This window comes from Salmo salar, chromosome 07, assembly GCF_965601325.2.
Source record: "Salmo salar chromosome 07, fSalSal1, whole genome shotgun sequence".
Classification (NCBI taxonomy): Eukaryota; Metazoa; Chordata; class Actinopteri; order Salmoniformes; family Salmonidae; genus Salmo; species Salmo salar.
Genome location: NC_138297.1, coordinates 15,247,501 through 15,264,237, shown reverse-complemented (window position 1 = coordinate 15,264,237; position 16,737 = coordinate 15,247,501). Strand labels below are relative to the sequence as shown.

Sequence of the window (16,737 nt, the reverse complement as noted above, 5' to 3'; positions counted from 1 at the left end):
CATGAGTAAACTGTCCCTTATTCCCCTCCCATGTAATGTGTATTATTATTATCAGTACACCAGTGTTGTCAGCTATATGAAGGTCTGTGTTTATACGTACAAGTCAATGTCAACTGTGTGTGTGTGTGTGTGTGTGTGTGTGTGTCTGCAGGAGGGTACTCTGCTGGAGGTGCCGCATGAGGTCACTCCCTTCCCTGAATCACCGCCGGAGGGCAGGAACAGATCCAGTATCTGCCTGGCAGCCTGCCTATCAGCTCTACTTTGTCCTTGATTTGACACACGTTGAGAGTGAAGAAGACCCAGACAGCTGCTCATCTAATAGTGTACTCTTTTACTCTGCATGAGAGGGAAGTAATGTGTTCAGTATGGAGCTGCTTCCAATAGAATCATTCACAATGACTATTGCTTGGGAGAGTATGCTGTGGGCAGGGAAATGACAGCTCTAATATAAAGTACTCTAATATAGTCTTAGGACTGCTGCTGCAGACTGCTCATTGTCTGCTGAAGGAACACCCTCTCAGCAAGAAACGTACCAGCTAATTCCATTCTAGCACTATTTGGATTACATATTGAAACAATGATGATGCTACTTTTAACATGGCAATCTGAAAGTCACTACAATGGAGAATTGCAGTAGTGTGTGTACTGAAATTCATATTTGTACGTTTGATTAAATTAAGTTTTGTGATACATACCAAATACATCATTATTTTCAGTCATCTGCCAGACATTTGTCTAGACATGTATCCTTAAGTAGCGTTCAGGCTAAGAATTAGGACATTGTCCAAAATCAGTCCGATGATATATGCACTGATCTGAGAGTGTGATACGGTCATTGAACAGGGCCTGTATTCACAAAGCGTCTGGAGTGCTGACCTACGATCAGTTGTGCATTTTAGATCATAGTAAATAAGATTACATGGATGGGGGGGGGGGGGATCTGATCCAAGATCAGCTCTCCAGGACCCTGACCTATGGAATCTCTCATGACTAAACTGACCCATTGTCCTTCCTTCATCTCTCCCTCCTCCTGTCGTGGTGGCAGGGTGCTGGTGACCTTGAGTTATTTATAGTGTGGTGACGCCGCAGACTGGGAGCAGGGTACCAGACACTACTCAGGGGGAGACCGAACAGACAGAGCGAGAGAGAAACAGAGAGGGAGGTTCTGTAGGTTGAAATCAAACCTCTTCTGAATGGGTTTCCTCAAGTGGAGGATGATAACCACTCATGTCATCAATTAGCTGTTGAGGATGCTGTTGATTGTCTAATGGCCTGGTAGGAAGTCAGCCATCATGTTTCTTCAGACCCATCCTGATGAATCCAATCTAATGAGTCAATCACCAGGATAGAAACAGGTAGCAGATCTAGCTCTAACACTGAGTCAATGAGGAACCAAGTGCTCAAAAAACTCACTTGTTTATAGAAATGTAAACACCATCATACGCAATGGATGGTTTCATCATTAGATCTGATTCATCTGGATTGACTAAAACTAGTAGTCCGACTACCCATCCGCGCCGCTCCGGCCAATCGCCACACCCTCTAGTGTTTATTTTCCACACGATTCAGGATGAGTGGTCAGGCACTGAACCGTGGCCAGTTCACCAGTTCAATTGACCTGATGATGAAACTATTAATTCACGCTTTTTATCTACAGTCAGTAATCCAAAAATCACCAAACACTTGTCACGTTTTCATTTCAACACATTTTATTTACATATTCCCCAAATACAACTTATATACCATTTATGGTTCATCTGCTTCCATCACGTTTACCTCTTCAGTTCAGTCCTTCTTCATTTCAACAGTCTTTCCAATGATTATCCCTTCATGTTTCCTTTTAGACTTTTCCATCGTCCACCCTCCCTCCACCCTGCCCTCTATTTCACCCCCCAGTGGCAGGCTCAGTCAACGGGCCCCTGAAAGATGAGTTTGATGTGCCCGTGCTCGCCCGTCAGCCAGGTGCCACAGAAGGGGCATGCGGCGTGGAAGGCGTGTGTGCCGTGCGGCAGCGGGATCTGGCTCCAGCCCACCACTGTCTTTTCCGAACACACGTGGCCACAGGGGCAGAAGGCGTGCGTCGGGGGGCCCGCGTCCAGGTACAGCCCGCCCTCACAGCCCAGCCACAGGGGCACGTAGGGGCCCACACGCCGGCACATGGGGCACTCCCTTTCCCCGGTGCTCGCCGGAGCCGTCCCTCTGGGGCCCACGTTATGGCCCTTGTCTTTCCGGTAGCCCCAGTTGTGGTAGCCATGGACGTGACCACAGTTGACATAGACCCATGGCTGCTTCTTGTCCACAATCTCTCGCCGGGCCAGGCTGGGGAAGGCCAGGGTGTTGAAACCCACGGGGCACTGGGGCCGTGCGGCATTCAGCTCCTGGCGGAGGGTCTCCAGCTGCTTGAGGGTGGGGGTGCGGCGCAGGCCCGACGGGGTACGCCACAGAAGGGTGGCGCCGCACAGGTCGATCAGCGAGCCGTCCTGCAGGGTGTTGGACTCGTTCTCCACCTGGGGAGAAGGATGGGAGGGGGGAGGAAGGGAGAGTGAGGAAGGATAGGAGGAGGATTAGTAAACAAGCCCAGAAAATACTGGAACTGACAAACCCATAACTATTTGCATGTTGTTTCCTTTTTCAGTGTCTGGAATCTTGTTTCCCTTCCCATCAACCACTTGATGGCGCTGTGATCATCCCATAGACATTAAAGCCATGATTCACATACCATCAAGAGTCTAATCAAATGATTCACATACCATCAAGAGTCTAATCAAATGATTCACATACCATCAATTATCTAATAAAATTATTCACATACCATCAAGAGTCTAATCAAATGATTATAATACCATCAAGAGTCTAATCAAATGATTCACATACTATCAAAAATCTAATCAAAGTATTCATATACCTTCAAATATCTAATAAAAATGCTAACAATTGATTAACAAAACATAATTCAATAATTCTCATAGTTGAGAAACCCTGAAACTCATCAGATGTCTAGTTTGACTGTGCAGTCTGTTATATAACCCTTCTGAAACACACATAGTAGTAGTCTCGATAACCAGACAGGTTTGAGGCTCTTTCCTTTATCAGTTATTTTATTTATAAATATCATAAATGATCTCATAATTCCTAGTCTAGGAGTCCTTGAGATAACTCCAGGCGTAACAATAATCCTGATAACCAGACAGGTTTGAGGCCCCCCACACCACTGATGACCCCCCTCTCACCAATGTTCCCCTCTGCTGGGCCGAGCGTGTCTCCCGCAGGGCAAAGACGTTCCCACACACCGAGATCTCCCGCCACACGCCCGGCGCCGGCTCAGACACAAACTCCCCTGCTGGGTGCATCACCAGCACGCCATTGGTGGTCAGGCCGTCCATCAAGCCGTCCGACGTCCGCCATTTGGCAGCCCGCTCCTGAGAGACCCGCCCCCGCACACAAAGAGACAGACAAAGAGCCAAGGTAAGGGATAGTGATGATAGAGGCAGATAGAGAGATCAAGAGGGGAGGGAGGTAGAGTGAGAAAGAGAGTGGAAGAGAGAGAGAGAGAGAGAGAGAGAGGTTGGGGCAAATAGAGAAAGAGGGGGAGAAAAAAACTGCTAACATTGCTTTTTTGTACTTCTATATTTAGCACAGAGTAGGACTGCTACAGTGAGGGAAAAAAGTATTTGATCCCCTGCTGATTTTGTACGTTTGCCCAGTGACAAAGAAATGATCAGTCTATAATTTTAATGGTAGGTTTATTTGAACAGTGAGAGACAGAATAACAACAAAAAAATCCAGAAAAACGCATGTCAACAATGTTATAAATTGATTTGCATTTTAATGAGGGAAATAAGTATTTGACCCCGTCTCAATCAGAAAGATTTCTGAGATTAGGAGCACACTCTTAAAGGGAGTGCTCCTAATCTCAGCTTGTTACCTGTATAAAAGACACCTGTCCACAGAAGCAATCAATCAATCAGATTCCAAACTCTCCACCATGGCCAAGACCAAAGAGCTCTCCAAGGATGTCAGGGACAAGATTGTAGACCTACACAAGGCTGGAATGGGCTACAAGACCATCGCCAAGCAGCTTGGTGAGAAGGTGACAACATTTGGTGCGATTATTCGCAAATGAAAGAAACACAAAAGAACTGTCAATCTCCCTCGGCCTGGGGCTCCATGCAAGAACTCAACTCGTGGAGTTGCAATGATCATGAGAACGGTGAGGAATCAGCCCAGAACTACACGGGAGGATCTTGTCAATGATCTCAAGGCAGCTGGGACCATAGTCACCAAGAAAACAATTGGTAACACACTACGCCGTGAAGGACTGAAGTCCTGCAGCGCCCGCAAGGTCCCCCTGCTCAAGAAAGCACATATACATGCCCGTCTGAAGTTTGCCAATGAACATCTGAATGATTCAGAGGACAACTGGGTGAAAGTGTTGTGGTCAGATGAGACCAAAATGGAGCTCTTTGGCATCAACTCAACTCGCCGTGTATGGAGGAGGAGGAATGCTGCCTATGACCCCAAGAACACCATCCCCACCGTCAAACATGGAGGTGGAAACATTATGCATTGGGGGTGTTTTTCTGCTAAGGGGACAGGACAACTTCACCGCATCAAAGGGACAATGGATGGGGCTATGTACCGTCAAATCTTGGGTGAGAACCTCCTTCCCTCAGCCAGGGCATTGAAAATGAGTCGTGGATGGGTATTCCAGCATGACAATGACCCAAAACACACGGCCAAGGCAACAAAGGAGTGGCTCAAGAAGAAGCACATTAAGGTCCTGGAGTGGCCTAGCCAGTCTCCAGACCTTAATCCCATAGAAAATCTGTGGAGGGAGCTGAAGGTTCGAGTTGCCAAATGTCAGCCTCGAAACCTTAATGACTTGAAGAAGATCTGCAAAGAGGAGTGGGACAAAATCCCTCCTGAGATGTGTGCAAACCTGGTGGCCAACTACAAGAAACGTCTGACCTCTGTGATTGCCAACAAGGGTTTTGCCACCAAGTACTGAGCCATGTTTTGCAGAGGGGTCAAATACTTATTTCCCTCATTAAAATGCAAATCTTTTTATAACAGTTTTGACATGCGTTTTTCTGGATTGTTTTGTTGTTATTCTGTCTCTCACTGTTCAAATAAACCTACCATTAAAATTATAGACTGATCATTTCTTTGTCAGTGGGCAAACTACAAAATCAGCAGGGGATCAAATACTTTTTTCCCTCACTGTAGAATTCAAAGCAGTCACGACTGCAAGCCATTCAACCAGTATTGTTGTATAAGCTTTACAGTAAATATACGTCCTTATATTTTTTACAAATCCCCCTTTCTCTCTCCATCCCTTTCTCTCTCTCTCTCTCCACCTCCACACTAGCAGTGTGCCGAGCCGCCTGCCTGACCCCTCTATCTGCGAAGGACATTGTGTGTGCCAGTTATAGTATAGAGGAGGTTATTCAGCCTGCGTTTCATTGACAGCAGCTAGCAGCTCTTAAGCTAATATCCGGTTCTCTAGCTGTATGTTTAGCATAGCCGTGCACCGACGACATGCTACGAAGCTGAGATGAGTTATTAAAGTCTCTATAGTTGGGTTAGGTTAGTCACCCCGATGTTATGTCACAATTATGTCATGACTTGGTAACATTGTCCTTGTGGGTTGACTTTTTAGTGTCACAAAGTGTGACGTCACGCTATAATTGTCATCAATTTCATCATTTTGTGTTAGCTTGAAGGCAGGGCAGGAGGCAAGATCAGGTGGTACCATTCTAGCCAATGAAAGGACAGATACGGGTGTGAACAACAGGCACAATGGGCACAAACCTAAGCACTTTGAAACTTATTTGATCAAATAAGCCACACGTAGCAAATAAGCCATACATTTTTTCTCAACCAAATTTGACACGCTCTCAAATTCCTCGCTTGGTGAGCAAAACATTTTTTTTTTTAATTAAGATTTTGTGCCCAGTTATCCCTCTCGCTTCTCTGGCTGTAGTCAGTAAAAACATTTTCAGAATAAACAATGCCTTCTTCTGTTATATTCACTAAAACACATCTAATGTATCACAACTGCATGTATCATAATTAATATCTGCATTTGGTGTAACTATCCTGTCATTGGTCACTGTTGGCAGAGGACGCAGTATTCATCCCCGGGACAATCTTTAAAAAAAACATTACCACCTTCCTTAATCCAATCCAATATGGCCGCCCTTCTTGCCCCTCATAATCAAGTGCTAGTGGAGGTCAGTGGCAGTACAGTGTGTCTGACTATGACCCTGGGGCTGGCTCCCATCGATGGAGATGAGCACTGCTGGACTCCTGCCTCCATTGTCTTCCACAATGACAATGCCCTCCCTCCCTCCATCTCTCTTTTCCTCCCTCCCTTCCCCCCCACTGGCCTCCCAGTCTCTCCCCTTGCCAAATCTCTGTCTCTCCGTTTACAAATTAATCTTGCAGAACCTCTTCAATAGCTCATTCCATGGTATGGGCAAGAGGAGGGGGGGGGAACTGAGTGTCTGTGCCAGAATGGATCAAAAGCTTATTTTGTCAATGAGTAAGCAAGCAACCCCCCCTCCACTTCACGACACTGGACCACTGCACTGTGATTTTATGCCAGTCGATTGTTGTGTTTGCTGATTGGAGCGGTTTTCAGCAAGCAAACACTCACACTCACACACACACATAGACAGACACAAGTGTTTGCACACACACATAACATGCATTCATATCAATTTAATCACAGCTCCTTGAGTCCCACAATTCCCATTTCCCTGCAGTTTGTGTCAATGTGTGCGTGTGTGTGTGTGTGTGTGTGTGTGTGTGTGTGTGTGTGTGTGTGTGTGTGGTGTGTGTGTGTGCGTATAGCATCCAACAATGCTGTCATAAATCCAATCCATTAAAAGAGTTGTGGCCCTTAGAGCCTGACAAAGCAAATGCGGCTTGGCCGTCTCGGACGTGTGTTTATTGATAATTACCGTTGATAGTACTGTTTATCTTGAAACAAAGTGCAGGCCCGGGCAGTTTCTGTGGCTGGGAGCTGGGCCAACCGTGAGAAGCCATAGCACTAAGGCGAAAAAGATGCCCCAGACCAGAGGTGTGTGTATGTGTGACTGTCACGTGTGCTCCCTCTCCGGCCTTTAGGTCACCAGGCCGCTCCCTCTCCGGGCCTCTAGGTCACCAGGCCGCTCCCTCTCCGTCCTCTAGGTCACCAGGCTGCTCCCTCTCCGGCCTCTAGGTCACCAGGCTGCTCCCTCTCCGTCCTCTAGGTCACCAGGCTGCTCCCTCTCCGGCCTCTAGGTCACCAGGCTGCTCCCTCTCCGTCCTCTAGGTCACCAGGCCGCTCCCTCTCCGGGCTCTAGGTCACCAGGCTGCTCCCTCTCCGTCCTCTAGGTCACCAGGCTGCTCCCTCTCCGGGCTCTAGGTCACCAGGCTGCTCCCTCTCCGTCCTCTAGGTCACCAGGCCGCTCCCTCTCCGGGCCTCTAGGTCACCAGGCTGCTCCCTCTCCGTCCTCTAGGTCACCAGGCTGCTCCCTCTCCGGCCTCTAGGTCACCAGGCTGCTCCCTCTCCGGCCTCTAGGTCACCAGGCTGCTCCCTCTCCGGCCTCTAGGTCACCAGGCTGCTCCCTCTCCGTCCTCTAGGTCACCAGACTGCTCCCTCTCCGTCCTCTAGGTCACCAGGCTGCTCCCTCTCCGTCCTCTAGGTCACCAGGCTGCTCCCTCTCCGGCCTCTAGGTCACCAGGCTGCTCTCTCTCCGTACTCTAGGTCACCAGGCTGCTCCCTCTCCGCCTCATAGTCACCAGGCTGCTCCCTCTCCGGCCTCTAGGTCACCAGGCCGCTCCCTCTCTGGCCTCTAGGTCACCAGGCCGCTCCCTCTCTGGCCTCTAGGTCACCAGGCCGCTCCCTCTCCGGCCTCTAAGTCACCAGGCCGCTCCCTCTCCGGCCTCTAGGTCACCAGGCCGCTCCCTCTCTGGCCTCTAGGTCACCAGGCCGCTCCCTCTCCGGCCTCTAGGTCACCAGGCCGCTCCCTCTCTGGCCTCTAGGTCACCAGGCCGCTCCCTCTCCGGCCTCTAGGTCACCAGGCTGCTCCCTCTCCGTCCTCTAGGTCACCAGGCCGCTCCCTCTCCGGGCTCTAGGTCACCAGGCTGCTCCCTCTCCGTCCTCTAGGTCACCAGGCTGCTCCCTCTCCGGGCTCTAGGTCACCAGGCTGCTCCCTCTCCGTCCTCTAGGTCACCAGGCCGCTCCCTCTCCGGGCCTCTAGGTCACCAGGCTGCTCCCTCTCCGTCCTCTAGGTCACCAGGCTGCTCCCTCTCCGGCCTCTAGGTCACCAGGCTGCTCCCTCTCCGGCCTCTAGGTCACCAGGCTGCTCCCTCTCCGGCCTCTAGGTCACCAGGCTGCTCCCTCTCCGTCCTCTAGGTCACCAGACTGCTCCCTCTCCGTCCTCTAGGTCACCAGGCTGCTCCCTCTCCGTCCTCTAGGTCACCAGGCTGCTCCCTCTCCGGCCTCTAGGTCACCAGGCTGCTCTCTCTCCGTACTCTAGGTCACCAGGCTGCTCCCTCTCCGCCTCATAGTCACCAGGCTGCTCCCTCTCCGGCCTCTAGGTCACCAGGCCGCTCCCTCTCTGGCCTCTAGGTCACCAGGCCGCTCCCTCTCTGGCCTCTAGGTCACCAGGCCGCTCCCTCTCCGGCCTCTAAGTCACCAGGCCGCTCCCTCTCCGGCCTCTAGGTCACCAGGCCGCTCCCTCTCTGGCCTCTAGGTCACCAGGCCGCTCCCTCTCCGGCCTCTAGGTCACCAGGCCGCTCCCTCTCTGGCCTCTAGGTCACCAGGCCGCTCCCTCTCCGGCCTCTAGGTCACCAGGCTGCTCCCTCTCCGTCCTCTAGGTCACCAGGCTGCTCCCTCTCCGGCCTCTAGGTCACCAGGCTGCTCGTTATGGTGCACGCCGATCACCATCGTTACGCACCTGCGCATCATCAGACTCACCTGGACTCCATCACCTCCCTGATTAGTTCCCTATATGTGTCACTCCCTTTGGTTCCTTCCCCAGGTGTCATTGTTTCTGTTTCATGTCTGTGTGCTGTTAGTGTTTCTTGTTTTGTATTATGTTCCGTTTATTTTATTAAAACACTCACTCCCTGAACTTGCTTCCCGACTCAGTGCACATTGTTACAGTGTCAGTGGAGGCTGCTGAGGGGAGGACAGCTCATAATAATGGCTGAAACAGAGTGAATGGAACGGTATCAAACCGTGTGTTTGATTTATCTAATACCATTCCACCTATTCCACTCCAGCCATTACCACAAGCCCGTCCTCCCAATTAAGGTGCCACCAACCTCCTGTGGAGACCAGAGGTGTGTGTGTGTGTGTGTGTGTGTGTGTGTGTGTGTGTGTGTGTGTGTGTGTGTGTGTGTGTGTGTGTGTGTGTGTGTGTGTGTGTGTGTGTGTGTGTGTGTGTGTGTGTGTGTGTGTGTGTGTGTGTGTGTGTGCATAAGATGGGGACAACAGAGTGCTAATGGGTTTGTCCAGTACAGAAGGCTGTGTATGAATGTATACCTCGACAAAACTTTCCCAAGAAGCAGATCACATGGTGAAGATTCACACAACCAACAACTCCTCCACACCACACCACCACTTCCTCCCTGATTTGTCTCCACAGTATATCACACATAATGATGACATCAACAGGGTGTGATGTCGCCCATGTTGTCACTCACACTGTGGTCGTCACCGCGATGACTCACCCCCAGGAAGATGTTTTTGGAGGAGTCGAAGCCGGCGGCGTAGATGCGGGCCGTGTACGGGGCGCTGCGTTCGCACATGATGCGGCACGCGTAGCGGGATATTGTGCTCTGGACAGACTGCCCTCCTCCTCCGCCCCCCTCGCCCACCACAACCTGGCCCTGCCCCCTGGCCCCGCACCCTGGCCCTGCCCCCTGGCCCTGCCCCCCACCACCACTGGTGCTGCTGCCTGCCGTGTCCGTCACCACAAAGTCAATCATGTTCTCTGTAGAACGCCCGATCTGTCAAGGGAGATAGAACATAGGAGATAGAACATAGGAGATAGAACATAAGTGATAGAACATAGGAGATAGAACATAGGAGTTAGAACATAGGAGTTAGAACATAGGAGATAGAACATAGGAGATAGAACATAGGAGATGGAACATATGAGTTAAAACAGGAGATAGGATATTGGAGATGGAACATAGGAGATAGAACATAGGAGATAGAACATAGGAGACAGAACATATGAGTTAAAACAGGAGATAGGATATAGGAGATGGAACATAGGAGATGGTTCATAGAATTATAGAATAGAGTGGAGTTGTGTAGAGCAGTGTGGAGTAGAGTGGAGCAGTGTGGAGCAGTGTGGAGTAGAGTGGAGCAGTGTGGAGCAGTGCAGATAGAGTGGAGTAGTGTGGAGTAGAGTGGAGCAGTGTGGAGTAGAGTGGAGCAGTGTGGAGCATTGTTGAGTAGAGTGGAGTAGCGTGTACTAGGGTGGAGTAGCATGTAGTAGGGTGGAGTAGGGTGGAGTAGTGTGGAATAGAGTGGAGTAGTGTGGAGCAGGGTGGAACAGGGTGGAGCAGTGTGGAGTAGTGTGGAGCAGGGTGGAGCAGTGTGGAGTAGTGTGGAGCAGGGTGGAGCAGTGTGGAGTAGAATGGAGTATTGTGGAGCAGGGTGGAGTAGGGTGGAGTAGAGTGAAGTAGTGTGGAGCAGGGTGTAGCAGTGTGGTGCAGGGTGGAGCAGTGCGGAGTAGGGTGGAGCAGTGTGGAGTAGAGTGGAGTAGTGTGGAGCAGGGTGGAGTAGTGTGGAGCAGTGCGGAGTAGGGTGGAGCAGGGAGTAGCAGTCTGTAGCAGGGTGGAGCAGTGCGGAGTAGGGTGGAGCAGTGTGGAGTAGAGTGGAGTAGTGTGGAGCAGGGTGGAGTAGTGTGGAGCAGGGTGGAGCAGGGTGGAGTAGTGTGGAGTAGGGTGGAGTAGTGTGGAGTAGTGTGGAGTAGGGTATAGTAGGGTGTAGCAGTATGGAGTAGTGTGGAGTAGGGTGGAGTAGTGTGGAGTAGTGTATAGTAGGGTGTAGCAGTATGGAGTAGTGCGGAGTAGGGTGTAGCAGTGTGGAATAGGGTGGAGTAGTGTGGAGTAGGGTGTAGCAGGGTGGAGTAGTGTGGAGTAGGGTATAGTAGGGTGGAGTAGGGTGGAGTAGAGTAGGGTGGAGTAGTGTGGAGTAGGGTGTAGCAGGGTGGAGTAGTGTGGAGTAGGGTATAGTAGGCTGTAGCAGCATGGAGTAGGGTGGAGTAGTGTGGAGTGGGGTGTAGTAGGGTGTAGCAGTGTGGAGTAGGGAGTAGCAGTGTGGAGTAGGGTGGACTATGGTGGAGTAGGGAGGAGTAGCGTGGAGTAGGGTGTAGCAGGGTGGAGTAGGGTATAGTAGGGTGTAGCAGTGTGGAGTAGTGTGAAGTTGAGTGGAGTAGGGTGTAGCAGGGTGGAGTAGTGTGGAGTAGCGTGGAGTGGGGTATAGTAAGGTGTAGCAGCATGGAGTAGGTTGGAGTAGTGTGGAGTAGGGTTAGCAAGGTGCAGTAGGGTGTAGCAGTGTGGAGTAGTGTTTAGTAGGGTGGAGTAGGGAGGAGTAGGGTGTAGCAGGATGGAGTAAGATGGAGTAATGTGTAGCCGGGTGGAGTAGAGTGGAGTAGGGTGTAGCAGTGTGGGGTAGGGTGGAGTAGGGTGTGGAATTGTGGAGTAGGGTGGAGCAATGTGGAGTAGGGTGGAGTAGGGTGTAGCAATGTGGAGTAGGGTGGAGTAGTGTGGAGTAGGGTGGAGTAGGGTGTAGCATTGTGGAGTAGGGTGTAGCAGTGTGGAGTAGGGTGGAGTAGGGTGTAGCAGTGTGGAGTAGTGTGGAGTAGGATGGAGTAGTGTGGAGTAGGGTGTAGCAGTGTGGAGTAGGGTGGAGTAGTGTGGAGTAGGGTAGAGGCGGGTGGAGTAGGGTGTAGCAGTGTGGAGTAGGGTGTAGCAATGTGGAGTAGGGTGGAGTAGTGTGTAGCAATGTGGAGTAGGGTGGAGTAGTGTGGAGTAGGGTGGAGTAGGGTGTAGCAATGTGGAGTAGGGAGGAGTAGGTTGGAGTAGGGTGTAGCAATGTGGAGTAGGGTGGAGTAGGGTGTAGCAGTGTGGAGTAGGGTGTAGCAATGTGGAGTAGGGTGGAGTAGGGTATAGCAATGTGGAGTAGGGTGGAGTAGGGTGTAGCAATGTGGAGTAGGGAGGAGTAGGGAGGAGTAGGGAGGAGTAGGGAGTAGCAGTGTGGACTAGGGAGGAGTAGGGAGGAGTAGGGTGGAGTAGGGTGTAGCAGTGTGGAGTAGGGAGGAGTAGGGAGGAGTAGGGTGGAGTAGGCTGTAGCAGTGTGGAGTAGGGAGGAGTAGGGAGGAGTAGGGAGGAGTAGGGTGGAGTAGGGAGGAGTAGGGAGGAGTAGGGTGGAGTAGGGTGTAGCAGTGTGGAGTAGGGAGGAGTAGGGAGGAGTAGGGTGGAGTAGGGTGTAGCAGTGAGGAGTAGGGAGGAGTAGGGTGGAGTAGGGTGTAGCAGTGTGGAGTAGGGAGGAGTAGGGAGGAGTAGGGTGGAGTAGGGTGTAGCAGTGTGGAGTAGGGAGGAGTAGGGAGGAGTAGGGTGGAGTAGGGTGTAGCAGTGTGGAGTAGGGAGGAGTAGGGAGGAGTAGGGTGGAGTAGGGTGTAGCAGTGTGGAGTAGGGAGGAGTAGGGAGGAGTAGGGTGGAGTAGGGTGTAGCAGTGTGGAGTAGGGAGGAGTAGGGAGGAGTAGGGAGGAGTAGGGTGGAGTAGGGTGTAGCAGTGTAGAGTAGGGAGGAGTAGGGAGGAGTAGGGTGGAGTAGGGTGTAGCAGTGTGGAGTAGGGAGGAGTAGGGAGGAGTAGGGAGGAGTAGGGTGTAGCAGTGTGGAGTAGGGAGGAGTAGGGAGGAGTAGGGTGGAGTAGGGTGTAGCAGTGTGGAGTAGGGAGGAGTAGGGTGGAGTAGGGTGTAGCAGTGTGGAGTAGGGAGGAGTAGGGAGGAGTAGGGTGGAGTAGGGTGTAGCAGTGTGGAGTAGGGTGTAGCAGTGTGGAGTAGGGAGGAGTAGGGAGGAGTAGGGAGGAGTAGGGTGTAGCAGTGTGGAGTAGGGAGGAGTAGGGTGGAGTAGGGTGTAGCAGTGTGGAGTAGGGAGGAGTAGGGTGGAGTAGGGTCATGAATAGAATAAAATGTATATGAGTGGAAATATGTCATTGGGGAGGGAGGTAGAAAGACCCAATTCCATTTCAATCCCATTGAAGTCATGATATTGTCTGGGGCACAGTGGACAAATGCCCACAACATTTCAGTAAACAAGTCTGTCCCAAGCCCAGTTCCACTTGAAAAAGTTCAATTTCCTATCAGCTCCCTCCCAGGCTGCCAGGAGATAAAATGGCAGCCTCATCACAGCCCCTGGTTGGAGAGAGCTGACAGAGGGACAGATGGGCTCACTGCAGCCTTGGAGCATTCCAGCCCTGCAGCCTGCAGCCCCTCAAATCCATTCAGTCTGCAGGAGTTGGGACTCCACATTCATCACAGGGATGAGAGATGGATAGCGGATGGGAGGAGAGGAGAGAGAAAGGAGGGGAGGACAGGAGAGGAAAGGGGAGAGAAAGAAGGGAAGGACAGGAGAGGAGAGGGGAGAGAAAGAAGGGGAGGACAGGAGAGGAAAGGGGAGAGAAAGAAGGGGAGGACAGGAGAGGAAAGGGGAGAGAAAGAAGGGGAGGACAGGAGAGGAAAGGGGAGAGAAAGAAGGGGAGGACAGGAGAGGAGAGGGGAGAGAAAGAAGGGGAGGACAGGAGAGGAGAGGGGAGAGAAAGAAGGGGAGGACAGGAGAGGAGAGGGGAGAGAAAGAAGGGGAGGACAGGAGAGGAGAGGAGCAGACACCACCACAGTCTTCTCCTGACTCTGCATTTGGGAGAATCTCTATGGCATCTGCCAAGAAATGACATTTTCCATGAACTGTGACATCTGCTCACAGTGAGTGTGTAGGTAGACTGGTCCCACATCCGTTTGTGCCGTATAGCCAACTCCTACGGCCGTTGTTATGCTATAAAGTACAAACTGAACTAGGACCAGGCTTGTGTGTAGGCAAGAACAGGGGAGTCTGCAATAAGGCTGTGACTGTGTTGATCCCAAATGGCAACACATAGGGAATAGGGTGTCTCATACTCTGTTGTAAGTTTCTAGGTCCTTGTTGTGCTGAAGCGTTGGGGCTCTGGCTGAGTTGGCATGTCATGTTAAAGATGACTCACCTGAAACATATCTGTGTTGCTGTCATGGGTGTATTCTACAATGACCGAGTGACTCCTGGACAAGGTGTAGGAGATGCTGTGCTGGCTTTTGTTGCTGAGAGCCTGTCGATGCAGAACACACACATATACAGGAACCAGGTCATATAGCCAGCTACTTAGGAAAGGGCATTCCTGTTTGAAAATGTATTAGTACCATACATGGTAAGAGTTAATAAACATAGTCGTATATATGTACTACTCATTCCTGCAGTAAACATGTTATAGATAGTGTTTAATACTGTGGAAGACTGTCTAATTATAATGTGACCTCTCACCTTTGACACCAGAGGGGTAGAGACATTGTGGATGACATCAGGTTTGACCCCGTTGGCTTTGGGTCTCTTGTAGAGGGCCAGGCGACTTCTCCTCCGTCCCTTGTCCCCATTGGCCAAGGAACCATTGTGCCTGAATACAGTATTGGCCATAATAGAAAACATGTATCCAATATACAACATGGACAAAATATACACTTTCATTAGATGGTGCCTATATTCCATTCAGTTGGGATTGAGGCTTGCAGTTTTATCCTATTATATATAGTGGGATCTACACAACAAATGATGTGAAACGAGAAGTCGACTTTAGACTACTTTTGAGGTATTAAAACATGTGACAGTCTTCTCGCTGGGCACAGACGTCATTTCAACTTTTAGTTTTCATTTACATCTGGTTGAGTTGTGAACTAATGTGAATTATACGTGAAATCAACAAATCCAATGACCATGTCATTGGATTTAGTTTAAAAGTTGGGTGAACATCACATAGATTTTTGGTTGTTGAATTGACGTGAAAACAATGTTGATTCAACCAGTTTTTGGCCAGTGGGTTTAGTTTTGGGGTGAATTATCCCTTTAAACCTGGACCAAATGTACTGAATCTCAATCCATAATCCTTGGGTTCTAAGGGGAATATTCCTAATTTAGGTTAGTCTGAGTAAATTCTATTAGCTGTCTATGTCATGATTGGATAGGGATCACAAAATGTCTGCAGCTGGCAATACACTCTCTGTTAAAACCCCCTAGAGTCTATTGACGCACCAGTGCGTCAAAGTAACAGAATAAAAAAAAAACATTTTCAAAATCCATCAATTTAAGCTAGAGATATGTTTGTTTAGGTGGGCTGCGTCTCAATCCAATACATCCGCCAATGGCGCCATTCCTCATCTACAGTGGTACAACCCCCACAAGACTCGTCTGATGTCAGTACCATCAGTGTGACAACTTCTGTTTGTTTTGTCCGAACCGTTTGGCCTACAAACTAATGTGACCCCACTGTGGAAAGGGGACATTCTCATGAACACGATAGTGGTGGATCTCACTCTCTCGTTGGGGGTTTAATTGTCCTATTCTGCCCCACAGCTCCGTATTTGATTGACATCTTTGTAAGGCAGTCAAATGAGGTATTTTTCACTAGCCGCTGAAACGGAGAGAGAGGAGTCTTTCTGGCTTTGTAAAGTAGGTAGGATGAATAGTGTTTTCTTCTAATTGCTAGGAAAAAAATCATGTTTTAAAGTACACACAAGTCTATTGTACACACAACCACTCAGACTTGAAACCCCATATAAAAGAAGTTTTCCCATGGCATGGTGTTTGTCAAACAGTCTGGAATGGGATGAATGGTATGGCAAATGGACCAACTGTTGTACATATCAACCACTAATGAAGACACATAAGCAAACACACACACATACACGCACATACAACCACAACCGTCACCTCTCCACCACACACATCAGAGGGACAGGTAGATAACCCACCCTAGAACCATGAGCTCCCCATACTTGATGGGCTCCTTGTCCCCGGTGAAGAGTCCGTCGTGGGGGGTGGAGCATGAACCCAGGGGGCTCTTGTTGCAGGACGGGCGCAGCTCCAGAGAGGGTGGGGGACACAGGGCCTCTGAGCTACCCTCCAAAACCATGCCCACCGGCCACAACGTGGGCTCACAGCTGGGAGAGAGAGAAGGGGGGAGAGAGAGAAGTGAGGCGAGAGAGAAGGGGGAGAGAGAGAAGTGAGGCGAGAGAGAAGGGGGGAGAGAGAGAAGTGGAGAGAGAGAGAAGGGGGGGAGAGAGAAGGGGAGAGAAAGAGACGGGGAGAGAAGGTGGGAGAGAGAGAAGGGGAGAGAAAGAGAAGGGGGAGAGAGAAGGGGAGAGAGAGAAGGGGAGAGAAGGTGGGAGAGAGAGAAGGAAAGAAAGAGAAGGGGAGAGAAAGAGACAGGGAGAGAAGGTGGGAGAGAGAGAAGGGGAGAGAGAGAGAAGCGGGGCAAGAGAGAGAAGGGGAGAGAGAGAGAAGTGGAGAGAGAGAAGGGGGAGAGAGAGAGAAGCAAGACAATCAGTAAAGCGAGAATGATACAACTGTAGACCATCACTGATGTATCATCACAGTATCAAACAGGGTCTTCCCTCCCTCCCCTCATTCACCTGTCAGGTGTCC

General features: G+C 50.4%; 1 protein-coding gene across 2 annotated transcripts in view; it reads right to left on the bottom strand.

Annotated features, from left to right (window-relative positions):
- Window positions 1-1,691: 1,691 nt before the first annotated feature.
- The window catches only part of peli3 (pellino E3 ubiquitin protein ligase family member 3), a 26,800-nt gene continuing 11,754 nt past the window's right edge, over window positions 1,692-16,737 (bottom strand). The window contains exons 2-7 of one of the 2 annotated variants that reach the window (XM_014206530.3): window positions 16,065-16,253; window positions 14,584-14,713; window positions 14,270-14,371; window positions 9,700-10,005; window positions 3,231-3,419; window positions 1,692-2,507 (exon numbers count right to left, since the gene is read on the bottom strand). In XM_014206530.3, the coding sequence (XP_014062005.1) occupies window positions 1,905-2,507; window positions 3,231-3,419; window positions 9,700-10,005; window positions 14,270-14,371; window positions 14,584-14,713; window positions 16,065-16,225 (1,491 nt within the window). In that variant the 5' untranslated portion in view covers window positions 16,226-16,253 and the 3' untranslated portion in view covers window positions 1,692-1,904. The remainder of the gene's footprint in view (window positions 2,508-3,230; window positions 3,420-9,699; window positions 10,006-14,269; window positions 14,372-14,583; window positions 14,714-16,064; window positions 16,254-16,737) is intronic. The other variant, NM_001141790.1, reaches the window with a different exon arrangement.